Source organism: Mustelus asterias, chromosome 1, assembly GCF_964213995.1.
Source record: "Mustelus asterias chromosome 1, sMusAst1.hap1.1, whole genome shotgun sequence".
In the NCBI taxonomy this organism is placed as follows: domain Eukaryota; kingdom Metazoa; phylum Chordata; class Chondrichthyes; order Carcharhiniformes; family Triakidae; genus Mustelus; species Mustelus asterias.
Window position 1 is genome coordinate 82248224 of NC_135801.1, and position 27016 is coordinate 82275239.

A 27016-nucleotide genomic window follows, 5' to 3' on the forward strand; every position below is an offset into this window, starting at 1 on the left:
AAGTCCCCAATTCGAATGAAAATAACACCTGTTGGTTTTTTAGTGGGATTTTCAGATTGAATCTCCCACACTCTGAGCACTGCAGAGTGCCCTAATGGGATTCCCTCTGAAAATTTGTGGGCAGGGCCTATTCCCACTGGAGAGACCGCAGCATAGCGCTGAGTGGGCCACTGCACCGAGATCGGCGCATGCACAGTGGCCCCGACCTGCCAGCCTCCCGATTGCTGACCAGTCTCTGCAACCTCCCATCACAGCCCTTCCGCTCCCCCCCATCCCCTGATCACTGGTTTCCCAGACCCCTCCCCAGCAGCCCTGACCACCACCACCGCCGCCCCCCCCCCCCCCCCCCCCCCACAAAATGGCCAGCCCTATCACTGTCTTCCCTTCTTCTGCCTGCAGTCTTTGTGCAGAGTGGCAGTGGGACCCATCCACTCCCACCGACTGTCCCCAATAGGCCCCACCCTCTTGTCACTGCCCGATGCCTGATGGGCAATGCCAAGGTGCCCCTTGGGCATTGCCATTTTGCTCCTTGAGCAGTGCTAGGGGGCCAGGCTGGTAATGACGATCGGGCACCTCCTCCCTTTCCCCAACCTCCTGTGGAGCCTCCATGGCTTCTATTCCCTCCAGCGAGGTCAGGCTACCTGTTCCCCATTAGCGGGGAGCAGTAATAAACCCTGCTGGAGGGAACCACTCCTGGCGGCGGGGCGGAGACGCTAGCGGGCCCGGAGATTTTAGTTCCAGGCCCGCTAGTAAGATGGAGATGCTCATTTAAATATTGAAATCAGCTCCACGCCAATTTCCAGAGCAGAGCTTGGGCCGGAGATTTGCAGAGGCTCGGGCACCCAGAGGGAAGCTCATGAAACGGCCTCCGCTGATGTCTCCCAGCCCATTGCGCTGCTAGAGCAGCGCAGTGCAGCGGGCTGGGAGAATCCCCCCCCCCCCCAATGACTGCATGATATTCACATGAACTGGACGGTACTGACCAATATAATTTGGTATATTCTTGGGCTGCAGAAGGTATCAGACAGCATTGTACACAGTTATCACATAGAACTCCATAGTGTAATCTCACACTGAAATAGACCATTCAGCCCACTTGTTCTAAGTAGTGCTTATACAGCATATCATAAATCCTCCTGTTCCTCCTCCTTATGTACTTATCTAGTTTCCCCTAAAATGGATGTGCCTATTGTTTTAATTAGTTCATGTTGCAGTAAGTTCCATATCTGCACCACAGACCAGGGTTTAAAATGTTTTCCTGAATTCATTACTGGATTTATTAATGATTATCTTATACCTATGGCCCTTAGTTTTGGACTTTCCTACAAGTGAACTTTCAAAATTTTAAAGTTCTATCAAAACTTTAAAAATTATTAATTCAGTCTTCCCTTTTTTCAGAGGACCAAACCCAAGCTTCTTCAACCTTTCTCAATAGTTCTTTTATCATCCCTGTAAATTCTTTTACAAGTCTTCCAATGTCTCTACATCCTTTATGTTGTATAGAGCCCTGAACTACATTCACAGTGTGATCGAACTAAAGTTTCATACAAATTTTGCACAATTTCTTTGCTTTTAAATGTTGTAACATTATGAAGTGCAGCTCTGGCCTGTAACCAGCCTCCAGCATGGTGGCACAATGGTTAGCACTGCTGCCTCACAATGGGTTCGATTCCCGGCTTGGGTCACTGTGCAGAGTCTGCACGTTCTCCCCGTGTCTGCATTGGTTTCTTCCAGGTGCTCCTGTTTCCTCCCACAGTCCAAAAGAGGTGCTAGTTAGGGGCAATTTAGCGTGGCTTATTCATCTAAGTGTACGAAAACAGGTGCCGAAGTGTGGCGACTGGGGGATTTTCACAGCAACCTCATTGCATTGCAATGTTAATGTAATCCTACTTGTGACACTAATAAATAAACTTAAACTAACCATTTTTTAAAGAGTAACATACCACTCAGTATATATTTTTTTCTCTCTGTATTCTGTTCTGATATTAGTTTTTTAGATATTAGTGATTTAGTTTTAAGCCACACATAATGGTACTCTTGAACATGCTACTCAAAAGAATGATGATGCAGCCTCGAACTGAAGCCAGCTGAAGCAGTCTGGCTGAGCTTGTATGTAATGACAATTAAACCTGCAGCCACTTTTCTATAATGTCAAGTGGCAATCCTCTATCATGGCTGCAGGAAAATGTTACAGTTCCTGTTTATTGTGAACTAAGCAATTCAGACTTCTAAACCCACCTTCAACATTCAAATTAACTGACCTTTATCTCTTTAAAGTAAAAAACTCCCCATGTTAGAGAGATTACGGCAGGACCCTGAAAAGTGAAAAAGAAAATTGGGATCATTTGTTTTTTTACAGTCAAGTACAAAATTACTTTTAGTGCATCAGTAAAAGTTAATTCTTCAAATCCATTTACATGTGTAACAGATTGACACTCATCTGCATGATGTCAACACCATTATTTCTACAAAACCCATCTCCAACCTGCATGGCCGAGGGTTCGGCTCCTCTTTCTGCAACTGGATCCTAGACTTCCTAACCCACAGACCACAATCAGTAAGGATAAGCAACAACACCTCCTCCACAGTCATCCTCAACACCAGTGTCCCACAAGGCTGTGCCCTCAGCCCCTTACTATATTCCTTATTCACCTATGACTGTGGCCAAATTCCCCTCCAATTTGATTTTCAAGTTTACTGATGACACCACTGTAGTGGGTCAGGTCGCAAACAATGATGAGACAGAGTACAAGAAAGAGATAGAGAATGTGGTGAACTGGTGCGATGACAATACTCTCTCCCTCAATGTCAGCAAAATGGAGATAGTCATCGACTTCAGGAAGCGTAGTGGAGGACATGCCCTGTCTACATCGATGGGGATGAAGTGGAAATGGTCGAGACCTTCAAGTTTCTCGGTGTCCAGATCACCAACAACGTGTCCTGGTCCTTCCATGCTGATGCTATAGTTAAGAAAGCCCACAATGTGTCTACTTTCCCAGAAGGCTTAGGAAATTTGGCATGTCTGCTATGACTGTCACCAACGTTTACAGATGCACCATAGAAAGCATTCTTTCTGGTTGTATCACAGCTTGATATGGCTCCTGCTCTGACCAAGACTGTAATAAACTACAAAGGGTTGTGAACAAAGCCCAATCCATCACACAAACCAGCTTCCCATCCATTGACTCTGTCTACACTTCCTGTTACCTCGGAAAAGCAACCAGCTTAATCAAGGACCCCACGCACCCCAGACATTCTCTCTTCCACCTTCTTCCATCGGAAAAAAGATACAAAAGTCTGAGGTCACGTACCAACCGACTCAAGAACAGCTTCTTCCCTGCTGCCATCAGACTTTCGAATGGATCAACCTCAAAAAAAGGGTGGCATGGACAAGTTAGGCTGAAGGGCCTGTTTCCATGCTGTAAACCTCTATGACTCTATATTAAGTTGATCTTTCCATACACCCTAGCTATGACTGTAGCACTACATTCTGCACTCTCTCCTTTTCTATGTATGGTGTGCTTTGTCCGTATAGCGCGCAAGAAACAATATTTTTCACTGTATACTAATACACGTGACAATAATAAATCAAATCGAAAACATCATTGAAGAATTACATTGGTATTATAATTTAAAATTGCATCAAACTCATATCTGAAACACATTAAAATCCTTGAGTTGGTCATGCTATCATCCTCCCCACAGCACTCTGAAATCACTGGCTCACACTGTAATAGTAATACTAAAGCAAAGGAAATCTCCAGTTAATCAGAAAATGTTGGGAGCTGGCAGCCTAAGACCCACCTGCGGAGAGAGAAACAGAGTTAATGGGTGAGATTTTCACTCAAAACCCATTCACTTGGACAGAATTAAAATCGGACCCATCAGAGTTTCAAATCAATAATATTGCCAAACCTCCTGAGTGTTTCTAGCATTTTTAGTTTTTGTTCGCTGTTATTCCTTCTGATTGTATAAGATGGCGATGTAACTAAAAAAAATGCCAGTAATCCTGTGAACTCAAACTGTAACTTCATTTACTAAACTCAGCTGAAAGACATAGCATTTCCACCAAATAACTGAGCAAGGCCAGAAGACTTTCATTGGTTGCCGAGCCTTAGGGGAGCCATTGCACAGGTGCCTCAATCTTCCAGTGAACTGGAAGATCTCCTACCGCCATACCCACTTGCCAATTGCCCCCTGTGCTGGTGTCTATCCCCATCCCCGTCCCCTCCATGGATATCAGGCCACACCCCCCATGGACATTGGGAAACTCGCCCCACTCCGAACACCCCCTGTGCCAGTCTACCCCCCTCCACCCGCCCTTCGGACATCACCATCCCACCCGTGATAGTCCCCATCTGCAGAGTTCCCTCCCTTCATCTCCAATCACTCCCCACCTGCAGAGTTCCCTTGCTCCCTCCCTCTCTGATTGCCCCTCCTTGCAGAGTTCGCTCTCTCCCTCCAACTCCAATCACTCCCCTTGCAGAGTTCCCTCCCTCCCTCCAACTCCAATCACTCCCCTTGCAGAGTTCCCTCCCTCCCTCTAACCCCAATTGCCCCCCTCCTTGCAGAGTTCCCTCCCTCCCTCCAACTCCAATCGCCCCCCTTGCAGAGTTCCCTCCTTCCCCGCAATCACCCCCCATCCAGAGTTGCCATTTGAACTGCACCCTGTACCACAGCGCCATGGTCAGTTCACTCTTCTACCTTGCAGCTCCTGCTCTCATCCATACAAACTGCAAGAACCTGGAACCTGTTGGACAGTTGCAAGGGCTGAGTATCCTTCACTTCGACCTTCTCAATCCACATACCTGCCTTACTTGCAGTCACACTCTCCTGTCCCTGACTCTGGACCACATCAGAAGACCCTAATCTAACGAGTGTGAATGTCTTCTGAAACAAAGTGCCTAGATAACTCTCCCCTTCCCTGATGTATTGCACTGTCTTAAGGTCAGTCTTGCCATGATGGCCCCGAATTACTTACGGGTATGTCAAACCTTTTTTAAGGGAGACATGCATTATTTTACAAATACAAGCAAAGACACTGAGCAAAAGATGGCTAATAGTGTAAAGTGACCATCTTCTGGAAAATTCCTCTGTGGACTTTACTTGCCTGACTAATCCAAGGAGAACGTGCAATGTTGCACCTGAAAGGTGTCAGGAACTTCTTCAAATAGGTGTTTGAAAGGGGAAATGGGAAAGATGCAAAAGACTGAACTTTAATCTTCTGTGGTGGCAGAGACAATGGAGACTGATTGTCACATCTCAACAGACATCCAAAATCCATCTCAGAATGTGTAAGTGGTCCTAGTTCAAAGAAAACCAACTCTGAGGTGAAAGACATGCTGTTTGTTCCCCTTCAGCAATACAACAGGGAAATAGGATAAAAAGCCACCTGGAGACCTGATCTGTGTGCTGGTGCTGGTGCTGATTTCCACTCCATCTGACGAAGGAGCAGCGCTCCGAAAGCTAATGGTATTTGCTACCAAATAAACCTGCTGGACTTTAACCTGGTGTTGTTAAAACTCTTACTGTGTTTACCCCAGTCCAACGCCGGCATCTCCACATCATGTGAATGTGACACAGGGACAAGAAGAGTCAGCAGCCAGTCACCCCTGTAAATAACAAGCAGGCAAAGGAGCTCTCTGTTCATGAGAGAAAGCTCAGCAGAAGCCACCATCAAAAGGTAATAGGAAAGCCTCACCATCCTCCCTGCAGATTCTAGTGTTGAAAACCAACTGGTAAACTGCCAAAGTCAGCTTTACCAGAATAATTTACCAGAGGCTAAGGAAATTCGGCATGCCCATTACAACTCTCACCAACTTTTACAGATGCACCATGGAAAGCACCTTTCCGAATATATCACTGCTTGTTATGGTTCCTGCTCTGACCAAGATCACAAGAAACTACAAAGGGTTGTGAACGAAACCCAATCCACCACGCAAACCAGACTCTCATCCATTGACACTGTCTACACTTCCTGCTGCCTCAGAAAAGCAGCCAGCATAATCAAGGACTGCCATCAGACTTTTGAACGGACCTGCCTCGCATTAAGTTGATGTTTCTCTACATCCTAGCTATGACCGTAAAACTACATTCTGCACCCTCTCCTTTCCTTCTCTATGTATGGTATGTTTTGTATAGCGCAATAAACAATTCTCTTCATTGTACATTAATACATGTGTGACAATAATAAATCAAATCATCCAACATAGTGGCAGCAATGTAACATGATCTATGCTCATGGACAAGTCAAAGTCTGATTCTTATTTTTTTACATTTATCTGGACTTTTACCATCTCATTTCTGATCAGCGTGCATACATGTGGATTGCATTTTTATTATTTTCTCTGATTTTTAGTAACTAATGAATTTACTCTTTCTTTGACAAGAGAAAGCCTGGTTGAATTGACTCCTTCTACAAAGTAATTGGGCGCAATCTTATCAGCCGTTCACGCCATGCTCCCACTGCAGCAAGGTCGGAGAATTTGGCGCCCAGCCAAATCTCTGTTCTCTGCAGCAGGTTGGGAAAATCCCGCTAGCGTGAATGGTGGTAACATTCTGACCAATGCGTTTGGACTGGGAAAAGGTATCCACAGGGGAAGGGATTCCTTTTAAATTAACCTTGTTGCGACCAACCAAAGAGGGTGGGGTTGGGGGGTGGGGGGGCGTGGGGTTGATTAAAAAAGGGGAGCCAGCTAATTCCTCCTCATCCAGGAGAATAACAAAATTGGGGCCATTGAACACTGAACAAACAGGAATCTTACAGCATCATTCCCTTTCAGATGTGTGCATATGCAGCCCCATGTACAGAAAATAGGAGTTGGGGGGATATTGCTGGGAGTTCACCATGAGTTGGGAGGAGGCCTTCAACTGCACTCCATCACCTGGCCCAAAGATTGATGAGGGAGAATCTTGGAATGTATTCAAGAACGTTGATCAGTTCCCTTTAGTATGTACCTAGCTTGTCCTTTAAGTGCATGAATGGATATCAGAGGTTAGAAAGTCAGGGACAAATTCAGTGAAACCCTAGAAGTCTTCCTGCAACCCATCATGGTTAATCACAATTTCCCTCTTGCAAATCATTGGCAACCATACTTTCAGTTGCCTAGGCCCAATGTTCAGGAATTCCCTCCCTAAACCGCTCAGCCTCACTACCTCCTCTCTCTCCCCTTCCTTTATGAAGTTCCTTTCAGCAGTGATTAAGAAGCAGAATCTATTGTGGCAATGGAATTATTGTTGTAAAAACCCAACTGGTTCACTAATGTCCCTTAGGGAAGGAAACCTGCTGTCCTTACCCGTTTTGGCCTATATGTGATTCCAGTCCACACTGACATGGTTGACTCTTAACTTGTCTCTGAAGTTTCCTAGTAAGCCAGTCGGTTGTATCAAATCACTACAAAGAACTGCAGCGGTTCAGGAAGAAGACCCACCACCACCTCCTCAGAGCAGCATGCCAACGATACCTATGTCCTGAGAATGAATTACAAATAATTCTCTGTGTCTTCTCAGGATACAATGGTGTTGCGAGCAGTTATATTTATCAGACAACATTGCTAACACTGCCTAAGCTGTGTGTTCTGCTTGTGATTTTAGCGTCAGCAGCTGATCAGTATTCCCAAACCCTTTCCGATCCAAGTTCAACAATAAAATCAGATTTTTCCATTTTGTTTTATGTTGCCTTTGACACTTTTACAAATATAAGTAATACTCACAGCAGTAACAAGAGGAAAAGTGATAACTGCGCCAAGGAAATAGTTTGCCAGGAACCAAGCACTGTTTGCTATTCCCCACAGGAGTCCTGAAAAGAAAGCTAAGAAAGAAAGAAATTGGGAAGCATTAATTGTCTACATATGGACAACTTGTTTCTGTAAAGGAAATGCCAGAAGAATTTACTGCATTGTGAGAGAATTTGCTCCTAGTGCAGAGCCTAGTCAACAAACTGAGAATTCAGAGAATTGGACATTAATGAACAGACTATCCCTGCAATAGCCCTGCAATGTTTCCCTTTCAAATAGTTATCCAATACTCGTTTGAAGGTCTTCGTTGAATCTGCTTCAACCGCACTCTCACACAATGCATGCCAGACTCTAACCATGCACTGTGTAAAAATGTTTTCCTCATGTTGCTTTTGCTTCTTTTGGCAATCAACTTCAGTCCTCATCCCTGGAATATTCTCATGAATCTTTTCTACATCCTCTTTAATTGCCTTCATATCCTTCCTAAAGTGTGGTGCCCAGAACTGGACACAATGCTCCAGATTATTAAGGTTCATTAAACTTCATTGTTTTTGTCCTCAATTTATAAGGACCAGAATCCTGTGTGCTTTATTAACTGCTTTTTCAAATTGCTCTGACATTTTCAAAGACTTGTGCATGTATAGACGCAGATCCCTCTCCTCCTGCACCCACTTTAGAATAATGCTCCTTATTTTATATTGCCTCTCCTCGTTCTTCCCATCAAAATGAATCACTTCACACTTCTCTGCTTTAAGTTTCATCTCCCATGTGTCTACCCATTTCACCAGCCTGCCTCTGGCCTCTTGAAGTCTATCACTGCCCTCTTCACAGTTCACAACACTTCCACATTTTGTGTCATCTGCAAATTTTAAAATTGTTCCCAGTACACCCAAGTCGAGGTCATTAATATATTGCAAGAAAAACAGGGGTCCTAACATTGACCCTTGTGGAACCTCACTATATATCTTCCTTCAGTTCTAAAACTAAATTCATTACTACTTTGTTTCCTGTCACTGAGCTAATTTTGTATCAATGCTGCAAGAATCCTGTTTATTCCATGGGTTTCAACTTTGCTGACAAGTCTGTTTTGTGGCACTTAATCAAATGTCTTTTGGAAGTCCATGCACAGCTCAATAATGTATAACCCCCGACAAACCTTCATCAAAAGCCGATGGAAGTTAATTAAACAGAATTTGCCCTTAACAAGTCTATGCTGGCTTTCTTAATTAATCCACATTTCTCCAAGTAACTGTTGATTTTGTCTTGAATTATCACTTTAAAAAATCTTTCCCACCAGCAAAATTAAACTGTCTGGCCAGTAATTGCTGGGTTTATCCTTGCACCCGTTTTGGAATAAAGGTGCAGTACAGTGGGGGCGGCACAGTGGCACAGTGGTTAGCACTGCTGCATCACAGCACCAGGGACTCGGATTCAATTCCCAGCTTGGCTACTGTCTGTGTGGCGTTTGCATGTTCTCCCCATGTCTGCGTGGGTTTCCTCCGGGTGTTCCGGTTTCCCCCCAACAGTCCGAAGATGTGCAGATTAGGTCATGATAAATTCTCCCTCAGTGTACCCAAACAGGTACCAGATTTTCACAGTAACTTTATTGCAGTGTGAATGTAAGCCTACTTGTGACTAATAAATAAACTTTACTTTTACAATTCTCCAGTCCTCTGGCACTACCCCTTATATTGTTGTCTTTGTTGAGTGTCGCTCAGTGTTGGGTGGACATGTTGAGTATTGAGTTTAATCCTTTGCTATTTCAATATCATTCTTTGAGTACGTCCATTACCAAATTTCCTTTCCATCTGCAGTGTTTTAAACTTATTCATATTAAATTTTATTTGCAATTGTTTATGCTCAATCACATATTTTGCCTAATTACATAGAACAGTACAGCACAGAACAGGCCCTTCGGCCCACAATGTTGTGCTGAGCTTTATCTGAAACCAAGATCAAGCTATCCCACTCCCTATCATCCTGGTGTGCTCCATGTGCCTATCCAATAACCGCTTAAATGTTCCTAAAGTGTCTGACTCCACTATCACTGCAGGCAGTCCATTCCACACCCCAACCACTCTCTGCATAAAGAACCTACCTCTGATATCCTTCCTATATCTCCCACCATGAACCTTATAGTTATGCCCCCTTGTAATAGCTCCATCCACCCGTGGAAATAGTCTTTGAACGTTCACTCTATCTATCCCTTTCATCATTTTATAAACCTCTATTAAGTCTCCCCTCAGCCTCCTCAGCTCCAGAGAAAACAGCTCTAGCTCCCTCAACATTTCCTCATAAGACCTACCCTCCAAACCAGGCAGCATCCTGGTAAATCTCCTCTGCACTCTTTCCAGCGCTTCCACATCCTTCTTATAGTGAGGTGACCAGAACTGCACACAATATCCCAAATGTGGTCTCACCAAGGTCCTGTACAGTTGCAGCATAACCCCACGGCTCTTAAACTCCAACCCCCTGTTAATAAAAGCTAACACACTATAGGCCTTCTTCACAGCTCTATCCACTTGAGTGGCAACCTTTAGAGATCTGTGGATATAGACCCCAAGATCTCTCTGTTCCTCCACAGTCTTCAGAATCCTACCTTTGACCCTGTAATCCACATTTAAATTAGTCCTACCAAAATGAATCACCTCACATTTATCGGGGTTAAACTCCATTTGCCATTTTTCAGCCCAGCTTTGCATCCTATCTATGTCTCTTTGCAGCCTACAACAGCCCTCCACCTCATCCACTACTCCACCAATCCTGGTGTCATCAGCAAATTTACTGATCCACCCTTCAGCCCCCTCCTCTAAGTCATTAATAAAAATCACAAAGAGCAGAGGACCAAGCACTGATCCCTGTGGCACTCCGCTAGCAACCTGCCTCCAGTCCGAAAATTTTCCATCCACCACCACCCTCTGTCTTCAATCAGATAGCCAGTTACCTATCCAATCGGCCAACTTTCCCTCTATCCCACACCTCCTTACTTTCATCATAAGTCGACCATGGGGGACCTTATCAAACGCCTTACTAAAATCCATGTATATGACATCAACTGCCCTACCTTCATCAACACACTTAGTTACCTCCTCAGAAAATTCTATCAAATTTGTGAGGCACGACTTGCCCTTCACGAATCCGTGCTGACTATCCCGGATTAATCCGCATCTTTCTAAATGGTCATAAATCCCATCCCCAAGGACCTTTTCCATCAATTTACCAACCACCAAAGTAAGACTAACCGGTCTATAATTACCAGGGTCATTTCTATTCCCTTTCTTAAACAGAGGAACAACATTCGCCATTCTCCAGTCCTCTGGCACCATCCCCGTGGACAGCGAGGACCCAAAGATAAAGCCAAAGGCTCTGCAATCTCATCCCTTGCCTCCGAAAGAATCCTAGGATATATTTCATCAGGCCCAGGGGACCTATCGACCTTCAGTTTATTCAAAACTGCCAGGACATCCTCCCTCCGAACATCTATTTCCTCCAGCCTATTAGCCTGTAACACCTTCTCTTCCTCAAAAACATGGCCCCTCTCCTTGGTGAACACTGAAGAAAAGTATTCATTCATCACCTCGCCTATCTCTACTGACTCCATACACAAGTTCCCACTACTGTCCTTGACCGGCCCTAACCTCACCCTGGTCATTCTTTTATTCCTCACATAAGAGTAAAAAGCCTTGGGGTTTTCCTTGATCCGACCCGCCAAGGACTTCTCATGTCCCCTCCTAGCTCTCTGAAGCCCCTTTTTCAGCTCATTCCTTGCTAACTTATAACCCTCAATCGAGCCATCTGAACCTTGTTTCCTCATCCCTACATAAGCTTCCCTCTTCCTTTTCAAAAGACATTCCATCTCTTTCGTGAACCATGGTTCCCTCATTCGGCCATTTCCTCCCTGCCTGACAGGGACATACCTATCAAGGACACACAGTATTTGTTCCTTGAAAAAGTTCCACTTTTCATTAGTGCCTTTCCCTGGCAGTTTCTGTTCCCATCTTATGCCCCCTAATTCTTGCCTAATCGCATCACAATTACCTCTCCCCCAATTGTAAACCTTGCACTGCCGTACGGCCCTATCCCTCTCCATTACAATAACAAACGACACCGAATTGTGATCACTATCTCCAAAGTGCTCTCCCACAACCAAATCTAACACTTGGCCTGGTTCATTACCCAGTACCAAATCCAATGTGGCCTCACCTCTTGTCGGCCTATCCACATATTGTGTCAGGAAACCCTCCTGCACACACAGCACAAAAACTGCCCCATCCGAACTATTTGACCTACAAAGGTTCCAATCAATATTTGGAAAGTTAAAGTCCCCCATGACAACTACCCTGTGACCCCCACACATATCCATAATCTGCTTAGCACTTTCTTCCTCCACATCTCTATTACTATTTGGGGGCCTATAGTAAACTCCTAACAACGCGACCGCTCCTTTCCTATTTCTAACTTCAGCCCATATTACCTCAGTGTGCAGATCCCCCTCGAAGTGCCTTTCCGCAGCCGTTAAACTATCCTTGATTAACAATGCTACTCCTCCACCTCTTTTACCAGCTTCCCTACACTTACTGAAACATCTATACCCCGGAACGTCCAACAACCATTCCTGTCCTTGTTCTACCCACGTCTCCGTAATGGCCACAACATCGTAGTCCCAAGTACCAATCCACGCCCCAAGTTCATCTACCTTGTTCTGGATGCTCCTTGCATTGAAGTAGACACACTTCAACCCACCTTCCTGTCTACCGGTACCCACCCTTGACCTTGATACCTTCCCCAATACCTCACCCCCCTCAACACTGACTTCTGGACTACAACTCCTTTTCCCACTCCCCTGACAAATTAGTTTAAACCCCCCTGAAGAGCCGTATCAAATTTCCCTCCCAGGATATTGGTGCCCCTCTGGTTCAGGTGCACCCCGTCCTGTTTGCACAGGTCCCACCTTCCCCAGAATGTGTTCCAATTATCCATGTATCTGAAACCCTCCCTCCTACACCATCCCTGCAACCACATGTTTATCTGCACTCTCTCCCTGTTCCTCAACACGCTATCACGTGGCATCGGTAACGTACCAGAGATGACCACATGTTTTGTCTTGGTACTCAGCTTCCAGCCCAGCTCCCGAAATTCCTGTTTTAAATCCCCGTCCCTTCTCTTACCTATGTCGTTGGTACCAATGTGTACCACGACTTGTGACTGTTTCCCCTCCCCCTTAAGAATCCGGAAAACACGGTCCGAGACGTCATGGACCCTGGCATCCGGTAGGCAACATACCATTCTCGAGTCTCTTTTGCTGCCACAGAACCTCCTATCTATCCCTCTAACTAATGAGTCCCCAATAACTATTGCCCTCCCGCTCTCCCCCTTACCCTCCCGAGCCACAGAGACGGACACAGTGCTGGAGATCCTCTCACTGCGGCTCACCACTGGTATGTCATCCCCCTCAACCGTATCCAAAGCGGAATACTTGTTGCTAAGGGGAACGACCACAGGGGATCCCTGCACTGACTGTTTCCTCCCAGCCCCTCTCACCGTCACCCATCTATTTTCATTCCTCGGAATAACTGTATCCCTAAAGCTTCTGTCTATGGCCACCTCTGCCTCCCTAATGATCCTATGTTCATCCAACTCCAGCTCCAGTTCCCTAACATGGTTTTGGAGGAGCTGCAGATGGGTGCACTTCCCACAGGTGTAATAATTCATTCTTTATTTCCTGAGTTCTTTTTTCAGAAACAACAGCCCATTTGGTTTCATTTGCAAACTTTGTCAAATTATATTCAATTCATGAATCTAAATCATGAATCTATTTCCTATATATAATTAATTAGCTAGTGTCCGAAGGTTAGTAAGGTTAGTCCTCTGCCCGACTTGAGTTAGTATTGGCATTAAATGAGGCCACATGAGTATAAAAGAAAGCTGTTACAAGTTTTGTATCTGCATTAAATATCCTCTACAAGTATAATGGAGCTGGCTTTCCTATAAAGGGTCCAAGCTGCTTACATCCAGGAGTGGGTCTAAGCTACCCTATATCTACTTATACAGTAGGGTAACCCAGGAGTATAAGAAGAATCTATCTGAACTATCATGTCTTAGGGGCTAAAAGAATCAAGGGATATAGGGGGGAAGGGGGAATCAGGAAATTGAATTTGATGATCAGTCATGATCAAAATGAATGGAGCAGCATGCTCGAAGGGCCGAATGGCCTATTCCTGCTTTTAGTTTCGATGTTTCTATGTATTCTATGTGCCCTCATGTGTATTTTGTCAATCTTTCTGAAGAGAGACTGGAACAATATGTGATCATTATTGGCCATAAACAAATCATTAAGGCGCTGCATTTTACACTAATGAAATGTACTCCACACATAAATAAGAATGGTCATCTATTGTGCAATATTTAATCTCTCAGTCTATCCTTGTCCTTATATTTTTCCTGTTCAAGTAGTTATGTTTTCTTTTCTGAGGGAGTCAAGTGGTACATTTTTGTTGATAGTCTGATGGACATCTGCTGTACACTAAAGTGGTCAGCTCAGTTTAACAGCAAAGATAAAAGAATGAAAAGGTTGCCATACGGTGGATTACTTAACCAGTTTGTAGAGCTTTATTAAAGAGGTGTTGCATGCTTGCATTCCAGGATAGAAGAGAGGGAAAATCTCTCAAATGCCTCTGATAATGTCACCACATAATAATTTGACAGACAACACAAAGATGCCCTGGTTTACAATACATAACAATGTCGCACTTTGGAGAAACATTTCTCCAATTTTTAGTCTTGTAGGGGCTCTTGAAAGTTGTGTTCTAGGTCTTTGCCCATAGTTCCAAAGCATTAGCTAATTCAAACAGCAGTGCACAAACTGATTGAAAATTCATGCTCCATCAAAAAACTCTTTAAGATTGGCAGACCTCACCAAGGAACAGAGAAACTAAGAGCAGGAGTAGGCCATTTGGCCCACCAAGCCTGAGCAGCCATTCAATATGATTATGGTTGATCCTGGATCTTAATGTCCAATTCCTGTTTTCTTCCCATACTCCTTGATGCCATTAAAAGCTAAAAAAGTTATCTATTCCTTTTTTAAATACATTCTGTGGTACGGAATTCAATAGGTTCACTACCCTTTGAGTGAAGAAACTTTTCCTCATCTCAGTCCTAAATGGACTTCCCGGTATTTGAGATTCCCTGGTTCTAGCTTCCCGATGATGTGGAGATGCCAGCGTTGGACTGGGATAAACACAGTAAGAAGTCTCACAACACCAGGTTAAAGTCCATCAGGTTTATTTGGTAGCAAAAGCCACTAGCATTCGGAGCGCTGCTCCTTCGTCAGATGAGTGGGAGTTCTGTCAGGGCCTGTATGTCCCCCATGGTCGGCTTATGATGAAAGTGAGGAGGTGTGGGATAGAGGGAAAGTTGGCCGATTGGATAGGTAACTGGCTGTCTGATCGAAGACAGAGGGTGGTGGTGGATGGAAAATGTTCGGATTGGAGGCAGGTTGCTAGCGGAGTGCCACAGGGATCGGTGCTTGGTCCTCTGCTCTTTGTGATTTTTATTAATGACTTAGAGGAGGGGGCTGAAGGGTGGATCAGTAAATTTGCTGATGACACCAAGATTGGTGGAGTAGTGGATGAGGTGGAGGGCTGTTGTAGGCTGCAAAGAGACATAGATAGGATGCAAAGCTGGGCTGAAAAATGGCAAATGGAATTTAACCCCGATAAATGTGAGGTGATTCATTTTGGTAGGACTAATTTAAATGTGGATTACAGGGTCAAAGGTAGGGTTCTGAAGACTGTGGAGGAACAGAGAGACCTTGGGGTCCATATCCACAGATCTCTAAAGGTTGCCACTCAAGTGGATAGAGCTGTGAAGAAGGCCTATAGTGTGTTAGCTTTTATTAACAGGGGGTTGTAGTTTAAGAGCCGTGGGGTTATGCTGCAACTGTACAGGACCTTGGTGAGACCACATTTGGAATATTGTGTGCAGTTCTGGTCACCTCACTATAAGAAGGATGTGGAAGCGCTGGAAAGAGTGCAGAGGAGATTTACCAGGATGCTGCCTGGTTTGGAGGGTAGGTCTTATGAGGAAATGTTGAGGGAGCTAGGGCTGTTTTCTCTGGAGCTGAGGAGGCTGAGGGGAGACTTAATAGAGGTTTATAAAATGATGAAAGGGATAGATAGAGTGAACGTTCAAAGACTATTTCCTCGGGTGGATGGAGCTATTACAAGGGGGCATAACTATAGGGTTCGTGGCTGGAGATATAGGAAGGATATCAGAGGTAGGTTCTTTATGCAGAGAGTGGTTGGGGTGTGGAATGGACTGCCTGCAGTGATAGTGGAGTCAGACACTTGAGGAACATTTAAGCGGTTATTGGATAGGCACATGGAGCACACCAGGATGATAGGGAGTGGGATAGCTTGATCTTGGTTTCAGATAAAGCTCGGCACAACATCGTGGGCCGAAGGGCCTGTTCTGTGCTGTACTGTTCTATGTTCTAACTCCCACTCATCCGACGAAGGAGCAGCAAGCGCTCTGAAAGCTAGTGGCTTTTGCTACCAAATAAACCTGTTGGACTTTAATCTAGATTCCCCAACTGGGGAAACATCCTCCCTGCATCTAGTCTGTTCAACCCTGTTGGAACTTCATACTTTTCAATCAGATCTCCTCTCACCCTTCTAAGTTCCAGTGAATTCAGCCCAGTTGAACCAATCTCTCGTCATAGGACAGTCCCACCAGCCCCAGTGTCAGCCTCATGAAACTCCGCTACGTTCCCTCCATGGCAACTATATCCATCCATTCTTAGGTAGGGGACCAAAACTGCACACAGTACTCCAGGTGCGGTCTCACCAAGGCCCTGTATGACTGCAGTAAGTCATCTCTATTTCTGAACTCAAAGTTGCTCGTCAGCTAATTCCGGGCGTTATTGTGGTATGTTGTTAAACCCCTAGATCAGCAAATTAAAAACAGAGAATCAATATCTCTATATTCAGGTAGTTAGTTATTTCTGCATTGTATGGTAACCTTGACACTCATTGCTAAAGACCACTAAAACTACTTTGTTGAAATTGCCCGAATAGCTGAGGTATCGACCTTACTAATAACACTACACAGACAGTGTGACTGTTCATCAGTTCACCTTACCAGGTAATATTGCTGTTGAATAAACACTTGGTTTGTTTTTCTTCAATGCACAGTATATGAGAAAATAGATTGTACTGGTTAGAATAATCCCACTGCAGTATGCAAAAACATAATCCATGTCTGAAATAGAAGAGAAAATAGTGTTGGATGTAAGTATCTAAATAATGACATTGATTATGTTGTCTTATTGGTTTAAAAAAGCAAAGCTTTGTAACACAATTTCCACACAACAACCTATTAAAATATTTTGTACTTTTTCAAAACTGGCAATATTTTGAGGTTTTTCACTCTTTGACCAAAAAGATATTTTACACAATATAGATTAAAGTGATATTATTAAATTACCTTTGATTTAAATAATGTCTGTGAATGCAAATTAGAAGCAGTTAACCATCTGTTCAGAGTAGTGTTTCTTGGATACAATAACAGTTTTAGGCAAAGGGATCTTAGTTAGTATATTGTTACGATCCCCATAGACACCAATAATTTTTAAAAATTGGACTCCTATCTTCTATTTTTTTATAGAATCCCTACAGTGCAGAAGGAGGCCATTTGGCCCTTCAAGCCTGCACCGACAACAATCCCACCCTGGCCTATCCCCGTGTTTACCCTGCTAATCCTCCTGACACTAAGGGGCAATTTTGCATGACCGATCAGCCTAACCTGTACACCTTCACAGTGTGGGAGGAAACCGGAGCACTTGGAGGAAACCCATGAAACACGGAGAGAACGTGTAGACTCTGCACAGTCATCCGAGGCTGGAATTGAACCCGAGTCCCTGGCGCTGTGAGGCAGCAGTGCTAACCACTGTGCTGCCATGTTGAAACTTAGCGAAAGAGAAAGGCCTCCATTTCAAACCTAGTTCTTTCTAAAGTATAATAAAACAACAAAGGCAGATATTTTGTTGCAGCTTGATGTACCAGCATGAGTCCAATTGGAATGTATAAGTTCTATGTTGTTCGGAATTGTATCTTGACAATCTTAGAGATTTTCTTCAGTTCACCTGTAGGTATATGTGTACAGTAATTGTAGTCTGTATACAACAGTCTACTCCTGATCATAGAATCCCTACAGGGCAGAAAGAGGTCATTTCGAGTCTGCACCGATCACAATCCCTCCCAGGCCCTACCCCCATAACCCCACTTATTTACCCTGCTAATCCCCTGACACGAGGGTCAATTTAGCATGGCCAATCAACATAACCCGCACATCTTTGGACTGTGGGATGAAACCGGAGCACCCGGAGAAAACCCACGCAGACACGGGGAGAATGTGCAAACTCCACACAGAGAGTCACCCAAGGCTGGAATTGAACCCGGGTCCCTGGCGCAGTGAGGTAGCAATGCTAACCACTGTGCCACCATGCCGCCCGAAAGAAGGGGCTTTGCATTGGCCGGGAATCAAACCCCCACATGGCAGGTAAGAATTCAACCACGGAACCACCAATGCAATGATGCGACCAGAGAAAACAGTAGGGATGACACATCTTCTTCAACTTAAGGTCTGTTGTTAGACCTGGTTTTGTTAATCCACACACACACAGCAAAGTAGATGGACAAATGTTTAGGCTCATAACAGACTCAGTGACTGCTGAGAGGAATAATCTATGCCATTGCATAATCTCTTCAGTAGAGGGAGACAGCCATACAGTACCAACATCTTCATATAAGAATATTATCACAGCAACAAACCTGAAGCTGATCGTCACATTAACATATCTGAACCTTATAGTTATTACCATTGACATGTTCCTGTGCTCAGATTTGCAAAATCTTTGAAAATATTGCCTTTGTTACATTACTCAATACGCAACAATGGTACTATCATGGTTTGGAACGGCAAGATGGAAATAAAATTATACAGTTCCTTCTTCTCTTTAATCTGCTTGAAATAATTTCTTACCAAACTGACTTGCACCAAAAAATTCGGTGTCACGTCTTTCACCGTGGTTCTTAATGTAGAGGACTGGTACAAAGCTGGAGCCATACAGTAAACCGGCACACATAGCAAGACTGCAGCCACTGGGAAATAGTATAAGACAACCAATTAGGCAAGTATCTGAAAGCACAGTAAAAGTGGCAGCCACTTTTATATCAGCTCCTCTTTTAATTTTGATTTTGGGTCTGTGAATTTGATGCCAGTATAAATGAGGCAGATTTAGCTGCGAAAACTGAAACTGAACAGCAGAGAACTGCTTATCTCCTTGGACCTGCTCTAATATCCAGTTAGGTCACAGCTGATGTGTACTTCAACTGCATTTACCTGTGTTTACTCCGTATCCATTGTTAACCCTGCCAAACAAAAACCTGTCCATTCTCAACTAGTTAACCCAGTGGTTCCCAAAGGGTGCGGTGCGCCACACTGGTGCGGCGAGAGAGGATGGCAAGTGTGGCGGGAAGATTCAAGGACAATCAAAGAAACATTTAAACATGGTTTAAACAAGCATTGTTTTATACTTTCTGGATGTCCCATGATCATATTATAAAGTAGTTGTGTTCTATGTTATGAATCAAGCACTGCTAGGAGTTGTTTTTTTTTTGTTTTTGAATGTATTTCTTATCAATAAAAAATTCAGTGTGGCGCGAGCAAATTTTTATTCTGAAAGTGCGGCCCAGTGAAAAAAGTTTGGGAACCACTGAGTTAACCGAACGTCCAGTCTTTTGAGAATGCTGTACTCCTTTAATTCTGACCTCATGTACATCCCCGATTTTAGCACACTTAGCAGTAGTAGTGATTGTGCCTTCAACTGTCCAGGCCCAAAGTTCTGAAATTCCACCCTGAACTGTCTCTGCCACTCCACTACTCTCTCTTCCTTTAAGACACTTTTTAAAACCTCCTGTACCTCACTGGCCATCTGTCCCAATGTCTCCTTATATGGCTTTGTATCGAGTTTTGTTTGATGGCACTGTTGTGAAGTGTCTAGGACATTTTACTACTTTAAAGATACTATATCAATGCAAATTGTTATTGCTAATGATGCTAGGTGCTATCTCCTTGAATTAAACTAAAACAGCTCTACTATAATAGTAACAAATGAGTGAAATTTAAATTCCTTTGTTGTTCATACTGTGTTTGAAGTAGTTTCCAAAGGTTCAGTATCATGTATAAGGGAAGCCTCTTTGCTGTTGCCATTGAAAGAATGGTTCAGCTCTACATTGGATCAGTATCATCAGGAGATAATGGAATTTCAGAACCTGTTAGCCCATGGGGAAATAAGAAAGAAAAGAAAACTTCAACAATGAATCAAAATGTCAGACGTGTTTTCATCGTGTACAATGCTTCTTTCACACTGTTTTCCCTTAAGAGCAAAACAAATAGAACATAGAACATAGAAAAGCTACAGCACAAACAGGCCCTTCGGCCCACAAGTTGCGCCGAACATGTCCCTACCTACTAGGCTTACCTATAACCCTCTATCTTACTAACTTCCATGAATTTATCCAAAAGTCTCTTAAAAGACCCTATCGAATCCGCCTCCACCACCACTACCGGCAGCTGATTCCACACACCCACCCACCCCTAACATCTCCTCTGTACCTACTCCCCAGCACCCTAAACCTGTGACCTCTTGTGGCAACCATTCCAGCCCTGGGTAAAAGCCTCTGAGAATCCACTCTATCAATACCTCTCAACATCTTATACACCTCTATCAGGTCACCTCTCATCCTTCGCCTCTCCAAGGAGAAAAGACCTAGGTCTTTCAACCTATCCTCATAAGGCATGCCATCTAGTCCAGGCAACATCCTTGAAAATCTCCTCTGCACCCTTTCTATGAAGAGCTGGAGAGTAGGCCATATGGCCATTCAAGCTGTCACCAACAATCAACAAAATCCTGCCTTATCTTCTACATCGTCCCACATTATCCCAAAAGCACAGCACGGTGGCACAGTTGTTAGCTCCTGGGACCCGGGTTCAATTCCAACCTTGGGTGACTATCTGTGAGGAGTTTGCATGTTCTTCCTGTGTCTGGATGGGTTTCTTCCAGGTGCTTCGGTTTCCTCCCACAGTCCAAAGATGTGCAGTTTAGGTGGATTGGCCATGCTAAATTGCCCCTTAGTGCCCCAAGATGTGTAGATTAAGTGGATTAGCCATGGTAAATGGGTTAGAGCAGGGAAGAGGGCCTGAGTAAGATACTCTGTCAGAAAGTTGGTGCAGATTCGATGGGCTGAATGGCCTCATCTGCACTGTGGGAATTCTTTGATTCCCATATTGGTGAATTCCATTAGTTCTAAATTCTTCTGCCAACGGAAACAATCTCTCATCATCTGCCCTGTCAAAATTCTCTTATTTTACCTCAAAAACATATCTCTAATCACAACGGGTCCAGTCACTTCTGGATGGAGAACCTCAGGAACACGGGAAACGTAAAGGGCCTCAGACCCTCTCATAGAATCATAGAATCCCTACAGTGCAGAAGGAGGCCATTCGGCCCATCGAGTCTGCACCGACCACAATCCCACCCAGGCCCTGCCCCCACATATTTTACCCGCTAATCCCTCCAACCTACGCACCCCAGGAATCTAAGGGGCAATTTTTAACCTGGCCAATCAACCTAACCCGCACATCTTTGGACTGTGGGAGGAAACCGGAGCACCCGGAGGAAACCCACGCAGACACGAGGAGAATGTGCAAACGCCACACAGACAGTGACCCAAGCCGGGAATCGAACCCGGGACCCTGGAGCTGTGAAGCAGCAGTGCTAACCACTGTGCTACCGTGCCGCTCTGGTGCTTTAGAACCTTCAGGAGCCTCAGGAAGCTTGAAAGCCTGGGTCATTGGGGGCCTCAAGAAGCAGCACTTCTTAGAAGTTGCCAGATTTTGAGATTGGTGGTAGGAAGCTATTTCTAGCAAACAGGCTGTAGAGGCCCTCAGTAACTTTCCAGATTTGAGTGGGAAGCAAGAGACTTTGCTTTGCTTAGCAGCCTGTCTGAGACGTCAGCAACCTCCTGCAAAAGGAGCTGTTGCCTGTTGAACCAAGGAGTCCAGCTTTTCCAGCGCTTCTCAATTTCTCAGTACAGGCATGTCAAATTATGAACTTTCAGCCAATACTTTAAAAAATTGGACTCAAACAAACTATTAAGATGGCTGACACAAATTATGTGACTTTTGGCATTTGGGCTACAGACAGTAGGGGACATGGGGATTTTCACAGTAACTTCATTGCAGTGTTAATGTAAGCGTACTTGTGACTCTAATAAATAAATACACTTTAAATAAAATAAATCAAGGCTCCACTGAATGCCTAATTAATTATGGGTATAGATGAGGGATCTTACAAATATCTGTAGAATTTACATGTTTTGTTGTTTAAGGATGGGCCAGCACCTAAAATCTATAGAATGTACAGAATGTCTATCTCCATTTTTTCGTACTGAACAAAAGGGAAGATCAAAACCGAATGGCCACTATCAACTTTCCTTTGTGTCACAATGGCCTCCCCCATCCAAATCAGATTGGGTGGCTCTCAGAATTGATAGCCTGGCAGTCATCTGGTTAAAACTGGTTTTGGGACTGGCACCCCTGTTACTGCAGGACCCAGCAGATCAGCAAACCATTAATTGTTAGCCTTTCTGAGAAGCAGACTCTGAAATTAGCTTCATATCATCAAGCAGCCAAAGTACTCCACCTGTTCCAGTTTCAAAAGTCACCTGAGAACAAATCTCCTAGATATTTGATCATAAGAAAGCTCTCAACCTGCTGTGAACCCTTTGCTTTACAAACCACTCACTCCAACTTTTAAGTCAGTGAATCTATTCAAGAAAACATAGGCCTGCCACATGGAAGACTGTAAATCATTGATTAGGGACTGAATTAGTCATAATCTGTAAAAGTGCATTATATCTATCTGTTTCCAATCTTTGTGCCTGTGTGTACGTATGCAGGTGAGCAAGTGTGTAATGATTGGCAGTAAGTATGTAAGAATAAATAACTTTCTTTATTTTAAAACCCACGAAAGCTTGCTGCAGAATTATTTAATTGGAATACATACTCCCAAGGACAAGAAAAGACACAACCTTTCCATTCAAAACATACTAAATATGGGCAGTAGGAGAGTGCATACATTCTGACCATGACATAATGCTGTAGATTTATTTCACTCACACTAATTTCTTTTGTAGTGGATTGAGTTTATCAGTCCAGCAAGCATCTCCTTGTTTTGTAGAAGTCTCCTCTAATGACGACAGCTGTCAAAAGGAAGAGGATTAACATATTCCCGATTTCCTTTCACCTTTCCTTCAATACTATATTCAGATAAAACCGAATACAAGGTCACAACTGTGCAAAAAGCACTTTTTCCAGGCCAAAATAAAATCATACAATGGACTGAAAACCAACTCCAATCTCCAGAATAATCCAGCATTGCATCCTGTTTTACAATTAATTATTGCATTGCATCAGACTGTAGCTGTAAATAGTAGATAAACCCATTAAATAGATATACATGCTCTGTCTAACAACAGCTTGAGGATGTGAGCGTATCCAGCTTTTACATGTCAGGTTATTTTAGAACTGAGGTCCACTTTCAGTCACAGCACCATTGTTTTACCAATGAGCAAGGAAAATGCGCAGCTACCATTGATAACTGCTCATCTTTGCACAGTTACAATAACATAATAATAATTTAATAAAGCACTGAAGATAATTTCCTTCTGCAACTGTTCTGTGACTAGGAGTAGCCAGCTCTCACTGGACCTAATTCTGGAGGTTAGATCACACAATACCTACCCATGATTTACAAATGATATCGTAAGCAGTGGGTTCGCTGTATTTAACAGCTTGGAATTCTGAGAGTAAGATAGTCAGCTGTGAGCAGACATAGGAAGTGCACAGTGGAAAATCACAGCAATGAAATGCCATAGTAATGAGGACCTGGAAACAAAACTTGTTTTCAGCACAGGAAGGATGCAAGCAGAACGAAGTGTATCAAAATGTATTTGGAATTGAACCACATGGAATTCAGAGGGACATATAAACTCTGGGAGGCCAACGAACATGTGGAGAACTTGTTGCACAATCCTATCTGGAAGTGTCAAAGTTGTTGGCTAAGTAGAGTACTGTTGTGTGCAAATGATTTCATAGAATCATAGAACAGAATTGTTTGGTATAAAGGGGCATGTTGAGTTGTTGGGGTGGTGGCGGCCATGTAGACAATGTGAGTATTGTGACAGAGTGTTGTGAGTTTAGAATATTTAGAGTATAGGGTGGTTGGGTGGGAGAAATGTTAGGGACAATGTAAGTCCTTGATTTTCAGCCAGAGAGAAGTGTTGGTCATCTTTTAACTGCAGTTAGTATTTCTTCCCCTAGCCAACTGAACTCACTCCTGGTCTCTCAAGTGCTTCCTAATTCCAAAACATGGAAGGCACAATGGTGGTGCTGGATACCCACAATTCATTGCAGCACTGAAACTGCCCTATGGTGTCACTGGACTGTGTACACATGTGTGGGCTGACTGTGGGAGCAGCTGCAACTCATCCAGAAGAAGCTGGGAAAGAAGAGATGGTGTGATGGCAAACAGAAGGCAGTGATCAGCAGACAGGCAGTGATCAGCAGACCAGCAGTGATCAGCAGACAGTGATCAGCAGACAGACAGTAATCAGCAGACAGGCAGTGAGTGATCGGCAGACAGGCAGTGATCAGCAGACAGTGATCAGCAGACAGACAGAGATCAGCAGACCAGCAGAGATCGGCAGACAGTGATCAGCAGACTGGCAGTGAGTGATCAGCAGACAGACAGAGATCAGCAGACCGGCAGTGATCGGCAGACGGTGATCAGCAGACAGGCAGTGATCAGCAGACAGGCAGTGATCAGCAGACAGGCAGTGAGTGATCGGCAGACAGGCAGTGATCAGCAGACAGGGGCTGAGTGATCAGCAGACAGGCAGTGATTAGCAGACAGGCAGTGATTAGCAGACAGGCAGTGAGTGATCAGCAGACAGGCAGTGATCAGCAGACAGGCAGTGAGTGATCAGCAGACAGGCAGTGAGTGATCAGCAGACAGGCAGTGATCAGCAGACAGGCAGTGAGTGATCAGCAGACAGGCAGTGATCAGCAGACAGTGATCAGCAGACAGGCAATGAGTGATCAGCAGACAGGCAGTGATCAGCAGACAGGCAGTGAGTGATCAGCAGACAGGCAGTGACCAGCAGACAGACAGTGATCAATAGGCAGACAGGTGGCAATCAGCTGGCAGGGGGTTTGTAAATGCTTCTCCCGGATTATCAGAGCAGTACTCAGTAAATCAATCTTCGATACAGGCAAGTCCTGGGCATAGGATTGATAATTCTAGCTATGACATGTAAATTGGTATAAATTGGTCTATACAAATCAAGTGATCACCAGATGTTCCTCAAAATATGACCTTCTCCTGTTATGAGACACTTTGAATGATTCAATTAATAGGATGGCAGCCTAATAGTTGTCGCTGGTAATGGAGATGGTTTACCCCAAAGTGCTCTAATGTCAGGTCAAAAAGCAGAATACTGCGGATGCTGGAAATCTCAAAGGAAAATGGCAAGTGCAGGAAATACTCAGCAGATCAGGCAGCATCTGTAGAGAGAGAAAGAGAGTTAATATTTCAGGTGATGACCTTTTGTCAGAATTGGGAAATGTTGGAAATAAAATTGGTTTTGAGCAAGGGGTGGGTGCGACGAAGACAAAAGAATGGTGTGTGACAGGGTAGGCGTCAAGAGAGATTGAATGACAGAAGAGTTACAGGGTCAAAAGGATGGTGATGGGGCAGGAAAAGAAACAAAAAAAAGCTAAAGATGTGACTATGCACGTGTGCTACTGTCTGAAAGTGAAAATACAAGAAAAGCTGAAACATGGAAAGAAAAGGAAATAAAGTGAGGGTCAGAGTTTGCAGTCTGAAGTTGATCCAAAAGGTTGTAAAGTGCCTAACTGAAAGAAAGTTCCTCGAGCGTCTGGTCCACTTAGTGATTTGGGATCAGCGCTGGAGGGCACCAGCAGGGCATTACCCTGTTATATCTGCCTGCAATGCTTCCTGAAGAAATTCAGGGGCTATTTACTTGATACGTTTTTTTGTTTTGCACTCAAAAAAATCTGGTAACAAGCTGCTAAGACATATTTTTGTCCATTTGTCAAACCTGTAAGACTTCCATTTCCTTTTCCTGTATTAAGGGGGATTTTTCTTCTGGCATCGGCTCTTTACTCTCAGTTTTCACAAAAATAAGAATTCCAGCACTGAAATGAGTTAGAATAATTGGTTGAAACCTCTAGCTTTGCTGCTGTAAAGACTTTGGCCTGGATTTTGCGGTAAGAATTATGGTGAGGTTAACACTGCTCACAGTTATTAAAGATTAAAACTGATAGTGATTTCTGATAGCTGCACGATAACAAGAAGCTACTGTCCAAATTGTCTTGCTGCTGTGTAAACTTTGCTACACCAGTGCAAAATAAATAGAAAGGCCTGAAATTGTGGTACTAACCCAATAAACATACAGAAAAAGTTAAAGCTGCTCCATGCCAGTGTAGGTGAATGTTTAATGGTGCGATAAGTCACAGCCAAACAATTTCTCTGGCCCTGAAAATTAACGTTTACAGTTGTGGACTCTCATTCCTTCAAATCTCAATTATTATTTATTTATATATCTTTCATCTCATTCTCTTGCCTTCCCATCTTTCTTTCCTTCCCTCTATTTCACTTTCTATGCATAATTTGATTTTGCATTAACTAGTCAAACTTACACTTCCTGATTCAGACTCTTACATACTGCAGGATTCATCACTTCAGTTGGTTAATGAGATGGTGGATAGCTCTGTTCACACAGTCCCGATCCATCATAGAGAAATCCATCAAAGTGGATTTCTAATCACAGTGGGTTTTAGTGCAAGAACCCCTGGAGGGTCTGTGGACAGGTGGATGTATAATGATTGGCTAGGGCAGGATGCTTACTGCTGACTGCAAAATCCAGACCTATGTCCTTTACTGAATGTAGCAAACATATATTGTTGATTCCAAGGTAGGACTTACTCTGATATATGTCACTCTTAATATTAACAGTCTCCATACATATAAATTGATTTACAATCTAATTTGCCGACCAACAGCTCATCGTAAATCTATTGGCTGGGAGCTACTTTGAAATCTATCTCTGTGACATGATAAAGGCACTAAGTGAATG

General features: G+C 43.8%; 1 protein-coding gene across 1 annotated transcript in view; it reads right to left on the reverse strand.

Moving 5' to 3' along the window:
- Positions 1-27016, reverse strand: part of LOC144508059 (transmembrane protein 144-like) — a 66770-nt gene that overhangs the window by 3218 nt on the left and 36536 nt on the right. Inside the window, exons 7-12 of the mRNA XM_078235877.1 lie at positions 25979-26075; positions 22977-23059; positions 18777-18895; positions 16875-16994; positions 7713-7810; positions 2262-2315 (exon numbers count right to left, since the gene is read on the reverse strand). Coding sequence (XP_078092003.1) covers positions 2262-2315; positions 7713-7810; positions 16875-16994; positions 18777-18895; positions 22977-23059; positions 25979-26075 — 571 coding nt within the window. The remainder of the gene's footprint in view (positions 1-2261; positions 2316-7712; positions 7811-16874; positions 16995-18776; positions 18896-22976; positions 23060-25978; positions 26076-27016) is intronic.